The 7,144-nt window shown below is 37.3% G+C and overlaps 1 protein-coding gene across 1 annotated transcript; it reads right to left on the bottom strand.

Moving 5' to 3' along the window:
- Window positions 1-361: 361 nt before the first annotated feature.
- Window positions 362-6,365, bottom strand: LOC108381458 (uncharacterized; the record flags this gene model as incomplete). The annotated part of the gene is made up of 5 exons (XM_017637879.1): window positions 362-580; window positions 1,493-1,809; window positions 2,403-3,487; window positions 5,726-6,006; window positions 6,132-6,365. Coding segments are annotated over 5 exons (2,025 nt in total), but the record flags the coding sequence as incomplete, so codon positions are not given.
- Between the last annotated feature and the right edge of the window lie 779 nt (window positions 6,366-7,144).

Here is a 7,144-nt window from a genome sequence, read left to right as displayed (position 1 = left end):
TGTCCTCTAGAATTGTTGAAATTTTACACTTAAATAATTTAAAAAAATAGTGCTCATAAAGACATTGACAAATCGGCCCTTAGTGAAAATCATTATCATTATAATCAATTAAATAAAAACTACTCGTAGTGAGGGGTTTACGGTGTATTTCGTGCCACATGAACATACATATAAACATTTCGCAAAATAATAATAAAAACATTATGATATAAGTAATATGATATGATTATACACAGATATGATGTGATGCGATTCAATGATAATATGATGTGATATAACATGATGTGATGTGATGCGATTCATGCGATAAATCACCTATATATTTATGTTTTTTTTTACAATCAGTCGGTCGGCGCGTTTGATCAGCGCCAGATGAAATATGGTATGATTTATGAATTTGTTATGAACAGATATGATGGAATGCGATTTTATATTGATGAGATGATTCGATATGTAATACGAGTGAAATGTATCACCTGACTTTTATAGCTAGTCGCACTTCGCGATCAATCAATGCCTCCACTTCGGCTAGATACTTGTTATAGCTGCGACGTTGATCTGTGGGAAATTTGCGCAAAAACTGTAAAAATAAATGTCATTTTCATCACATACATATAAATATGTCAGTATGTGCATATACAGTAAGCGTCAGAAATATGAATATCTTGTAGTTCACTTAACAGCAAATTCAAGATATACAAAAAAAAAAAATTAATAAAAACTTGTAACTATTCCGTTCGATTTCTTAGAAAAATTACCGTTAATTTTTGAGAATTTCTTTTTGTCAGTGCATTTGCTTCTATGCAAAAACAGATTTCGTTCTTGCGTTATATGGAAGAATATGCGCAACACCCTTGACAAAAAAAAAAATCACAAAAATCAATGGTAATTTTGCGAGACTTGTAACTTGCAATTTATTTTACAAAAATTGAATAGACTGCAGAACTGCATACTCAAAATTTTCGAATTTGAAAGTTTAAAATTTTGATTAATTTATTTTAGTATTTTTAGAATTCTCCCGAGTTCTATATTAAATTGAAAAAATATATTCTACTGGTTTTTGCTGTTGAATAAACAATATTTTTATAAAAAAAATAAGGAAAATTTGGTATGGAAAATATAAATAAATAATTAAAATCGTCATAACGTTGGGGTATTCATATTTTTGGCGCTCACTGTATGTACATATATATGAAGGGGTTAGAATCATAAGGGTCTAAGTGACATTTTTTGAAAATACAAGTTATACTCATATTTGTATAGTTAAATTTAGTATTTATTTGGTGAAAAAGAGTAATCATTCTTTGAATTAGTTAATTAGCCTGCATTCATTTAGGCAAAAATCATTTCAAATGCATTTACCCAGAATTTACAACAAGTAATCAATTTTAACCTTAATTATCTCAAAAAAAATTTCAGATTTACTTAGATCTTTTTGATTCTAACCCCTTCATATGTATGTACTCCGCCTTAAATACCACCTTCTACATACCTCCTGTATACACTGCCCATCATGCCCTTCCACTTCACACCCCTGCTGGTCATAGTCGAAAAACAAACAAAAATTGATAATCAATAGGCGATTCAGTAGGCGTCGTGTTTCATCACATTGCATGCGTCGTTGGCGCAAACGTTCCTGTTGTTGCTGCACGTCGAGTAAGTTACGCCCATAGGCATTACGTTGGTGAAGCGGTTCACGACTCCAGCGGCGTATGCTCTGCACAATTGACAACAAGTTGTGTTGCGTTTGCTGGAGGCGATTGTAGAGTTGTCGTGAACATTCATAGATTTCATTCATCAAAGCCGTATCTGAGTGTGAGAAGCAAATTACATACGTATGTATGTATGTATGTTGATGAGTGTGAAGTGCTGAATTTATAATTTGAGTAGTGATGAGGAAGGTGACGAAGTAGAAATGTTGCATTACTGGCATGCAGGGCAATTGCAATTATTGGTCACACAGTTCACAAAGAGTGTCTTTGGTTTTAATTTTTGAAAAAAAAATAGGATACAGTCAATGAGGATTGTTGCAGAGTTGGTTATGAATTCGTAGGACGACGTCATATTCAAAATATCAGGTGCTATCTGGGAGGAACTTTCGAATGCGCACCGAGGTTTCAGTTACAGAGCCAAATAAGAAGAATCTGTGAAGCAGAGCCAACTGCCATCTAAGAGGCCGCCAACCGGTTGCGCACTTGTGATGATCTCAAAGCGGCGATCAGAGCTTTGGGATGATGATAAGGTCAAAATTGGGAGGTTACTGGTAACTTGCGGTATTCTACTGAACAAATGGGCTTTTAGTCGGCTCTGCGAACGGCTTCAGTTTTCGATGTCATAAATCCAGTTGGAGAATAGGTGTTAGGAAGGTGTCCGCTTACTCTACATGCATACATATCACTTACCATATGTTCGCCATGTGAGTGTAGCACTTGCGGTCTCTACACGTTCGTCGATTGCGTCCACTTCATGACGTATAAGTTGCAATTCTGCAGCGCTGCCAATGATACCAGCTTCACAGTCCTCATCAGCAGCTAGACCGCGAATGCCATTGTAAAATTCACCGATCTTGATGAGTTTCACTTTGCGTTGCCAAAACGCATCCCTTTCGGCATACAAGTCCAGTAAAATATTATCCAAAGCATATAGCCTTTGTTGTTGCTGAGCAACTAATGCATCTGCTGCTGCTGCTGCAACTGCTTCAGCTCCAGCTCCAGCTCCAGCTTCAGCCACCAAACGCCTATCTGACACTGGTTGGGACTGCGTGATTGGCATGACGCCGCCAGCATTATTCGCAGTTAGATTGTTGACATTAATGTCGGTGATGCCGCAGTTACTGCCACGTCGCACATTGCCTGCCAGCTGCATTGCCAGCAAATACTTGGCCTCTTGTAAAAGTCCAAATAAATCCGGCGAGAAATTCATTTGCAGTGATTTTGCTTTTGCTTTTGCTTTTTTCGTCATTAGTTCGTCTTTGGTGTTGCTGTTGTTGTTGTTGTGGCTTTGTTTGCTGCAATCACTGTAGTTGTTGTTGTTGTTCGCTTTCCGCGATTGTGTCAGCGCTGCGGTGATTGCACTTCGAAAATTTGCGCCAAAGGTGTAATTTGCTCTTGTGCCGCCTAAATGATCATTGCTGCTGCTGCCCGCACCGCCGCCGTTGCCGTTGCCGTTGCCATTGCCATTGCCATTGCCATCGCCATTGCTGTCGAGGGACATCACACGTGCGTCAAGTCCTTTGGCAATCCTTTTGCCTATTGTCTGCTGCCAATTGTGCCAGATTTTCAACTGCAAATTGCTCAGCTTTGTTGTTAAAATATCGCGTCGTGTGTTTAGTCGTCTGTAGGCGTCCACTATGTTAGCGGTCTCCTCTGCGGCCACACCTCGACTCCAATAACCTGCGTTGTATTCTGTGTTAATGGGGATGTTGTTGCTGTTAGTGTTGTTACTAATTGCTTCGCTGCCCTCGGTATCGCTGTCAGCAGAGTGAAGCCTAAGAAAAATAATTGATTAATTGATTGCGGATAAAATCAAAAGAGGAATTGGTATGAAATCCATTTAAAAGCTGTAATTGATTTATTCTTTTTATGTGGGAATGTAGAATGTTGTAAAGTGTGTACTAAAAAGCTTAATATCAGAGACGTTTAAACCTAATTTGAAAAATTCTCCAAACGGCCGACTAAAATGGGTATTGCGCAAATAACCCGAAATAAAGTGCTGAAATTGATTTAATGTACTAGACTTTCTAATTATATCGACCACTTTGCGCTACTTTTTCGAAATTGGTTTTTTGATGCAAGTTTGTTCTGCACCCCAGAACGCATCACCTGCTAAAATATTTTAGCTGAAGTCCTTATAATTTACTGAATATTTTGTCGTATTACAATGCATTTTTTTTTTCTTGTGGGCGAAGTTATCGTATGTGCCATACAAAAGAATTTTGCACGTAGTATAAAAAAATTCTAAAAATTATGAAAAGTAGAAAAAAAGCTCTCCTGTCAAACTAAGTTTGTGACACATATGTATATCAATTCTAATATAAATATATAATATATATATATTTTTTTTTTTCATGATCCAATGCTCGGATCTAAATCAGATCCAGAATTATCGGAATCGGTTGACGTGGTCCAAAGTTATGCAATAACATACATAAAAAAAAAAATATTCCGACGAACTGATAACCTCCTCCTTTTTTGGAAGTCGGTTAAAAAAATTCAACAAACTTTCGTAAAAATTTCGATTTCCTAGAAAGATTCTGGGTATGCAGTTTTGTAGCCCATTGAATTCCAGTAGAATAAAGTACAAGTTTAAATTGTTAAATATTATCGCAATTTTTAGCCACGTGAAACTTGTATTTTATTCTACTTGAATTCGGTGGGCTACAAAGGTGCATCATATTTAGATTCTTTCTAGAAAATCTGGTTAAATAAGCTTGAAATTTTTATGAGTGTTTGATGATTTTTTTTTTATTATTGCACACAATTTCAAACTTGTATTTACATGGGTTTTGTTAAAGAATGAACTATATTTTTATAAAAAATAATAAAAATTAAATAACAAGAAAATAACATGTTGAAGCTTGTCAAAATATGGTGCGGCTAGAACTTTTTCGACCACTACAGATTTGTAGCTATAGCTACCTCAAAAACTCCCTATAGAAAATTAAATAAAAATTTAATATTAAAATTTATTGAAATTTTTAAAAAGCCAATCGCCATATTCAACACACCATTTTGAATACTATAAATCTGACTTCAGGTTCGTAATTTACTTAATATTTTTTTTGTAGTATATTCGCCATTTCGAATATTACAAGTCTGACTTTATAATCAACAAAAACCCGCGTGTACGAAGTCTCAATAAAATCGACCAATGGCTTCTTATTCTCGCCACTTTTGATGAGCTGCAGGAGTATATGGAGTGCCCTGGTTGGAATCATTACACAACTTTGCACGGGCGGCCGTAGGGCCTGGGTTTGAGTGAGAAACCGTTTGTCATAAAAATACAATCGCCGTTTGGAGTTGGCGTAAAACCGTAGGTCCCTCCCCTTTGAATATTATAAATCTGAGGGAGACACTCCAGAAAAAGGAAATTGTTAGAAGAGTAACTTCAAATGCAGAGAATTTTTGTAAGTATCTTTGCGACAACTTTTGCGTATTGACGCTATAACTGTAATGATACTCTCGTTTAAATTACTGCATTTTCAGTTGATACATAACGACAGAATATAGAAAATCAAAAAGGTATATGGAAATAATTAATATTGTTAATATTAAAATCAAAATCAACGTACCAACGTTCCAACTAATTTTCAAAGTACTGTAAGACTTGTCTAAATAGTCAATTTTTTATTCCGACTTGTCTGATATCAGCAATTGTTTGGCAAATGTGCTAGCTGGGTACACATGTACCTACATAATCACATAAAATTGTCTGTGCTATTTAACTGCCGCTCATTGTTAAAGTCTACGCAATTTACCTTTATAACCTTTCGAATGCAGATAGTGCATACTATTTAAGCGTATTGCTGCAAATTCTAAAGGAAATTCACACTGCCAAGCAAGTACTACTTGCCAACTCAGTTGGTGCGAATAAGTGCAAATTCCAATCGATTGCATCGGTTTCATGATGACTACTCATTGAGCATAAATACATACATACATACATACATACAGACATACGTGGTGCGTATAGATGCACTCTCTCCTCAATGCTAACGCTAACTTACATTTTCTTCATGAACTGATGCACTTCACGAGATGCCAACGTGTCTATGCGTTGCATATGCTGTTCCAGCCACATTAGAGCACCGGCAGTGGGCGGGAATCCCTGTTGTATAGGTACTGCAGATACACCGCGATATTCGAATTCCAGCAGCGTTTCAAGTACCGAGCTTTCCAACTGGTGTAGCTCCTCGCTATAGATATGAAGTAGATGCGAATCAATGACACGTAGCTCCGGTAGAATAGTGCGACGTTCGAGTATGCCACTGCCAAGCATTACAGTTAGCTGTAGTTTAAATAAACATATATACATACATACATACATACATATGTAAGTACATTGCATGTAGTAGTTATTTGGAGGAAATTGGTAGATAAGAGAAAGGTTACGAATATTAAAGCCAGGCACACCTTTGTTAATTGCTCCCAGTTTTGGCAGTCTTTGTACGCCTGCACGAATATCGTTGCCAATTTCTGCTCCAAAGCATGTATTTGCTCGAAAAAGTTACGTAACTGTCGTTTGAAGTGCGACCATTTGCTGTTGCTGTTGCTGTTGCTGTTGCTTGGCTGCTGGGCATCCAACTGGGGTGCCTCAAATTCGGTTAAAGTCCATTGTTCAAAGAGCTGCTTGAATTGTGTGTACACCTGTAGAGAATGTATTTAATGTTTAAATGAGTAGACAAAAGAAACGAGTCAGATTTAATTTGGAAATCTACTGGTGTGATGGTGAAAAGTATAATTTTCATAAATTGCGTGAGATGAAATGTTAAAGAAAGAACTTTTAGCACAGTCCAGTGAAAAATGATTGGTTATTTCGGATACGGAAATTGTTAATAAAGAAAGATTGTGCTTTTAATCCTGGAGAGACGGAGCTCGTACTAATTTACTAGGAGATATAAAGTACCTAATACACAGCTTCCTTCGATAGCTGGCATTTCATTCATGTTCTCTGGCAGGGTCAAGTACGCTCCGCACCCCTCATTGATATTGTGGAAAAAGTTGCCGCAATTCACTACGCCAATTGGCTAAGAAGCTATGGTTTCTTCTTTTACCCGGAGTACGAGCACTCGGAAATTCCTAAAAACTTCGACTTCTTGTCGGAGGAGATTGATCGGAACGGTCCGGGAACGACCGGTTCCTTCTCTACATACATCCCTCCAAGTTGTGAGTAGGATAATGACAGCCTGTAGAATGGAGGTCCATTGGTGAAGCTCTATTCTGCAGGAAACTCAAGGAAAATCTTATATTCAGGCTGCCGGATTTTGTTGCATTTTTCAGTCAGAGGTGGCAGCTATTAGGGAGGCAGTCGACTTGCAGCTCATCATTTTATTACGGAATAGGGAAGTAAATATCTGCTATGACAGCCCAGCGGCCATCAGGGCTCTAGGGTTGCCAATGATAGGATCGAGGCTTGTTGGCGAATA

Source organism: Rhagoletis zephyria, unplaced genomic scaffold (assembly GCF_001687245.7).
Source record: "Rhagoletis zephyria isolate East Lansing unplaced genomic scaffold, Rhagoletis_zephyria_1.1 Rzeph_scaffold_22660, whole genome shotgun sequence".
NCBI classification, from domain to species: Eukaryota; Metazoa; Arthropoda; class Insecta; order Diptera; family Tephritidae; genus Rhagoletis; species Rhagoletis zephyria.
The sequence above is the reverse complement of the archived record's forward strand: the minus strand, read 5'-3'. Positions and strand labels throughout refer to the sequence as shown.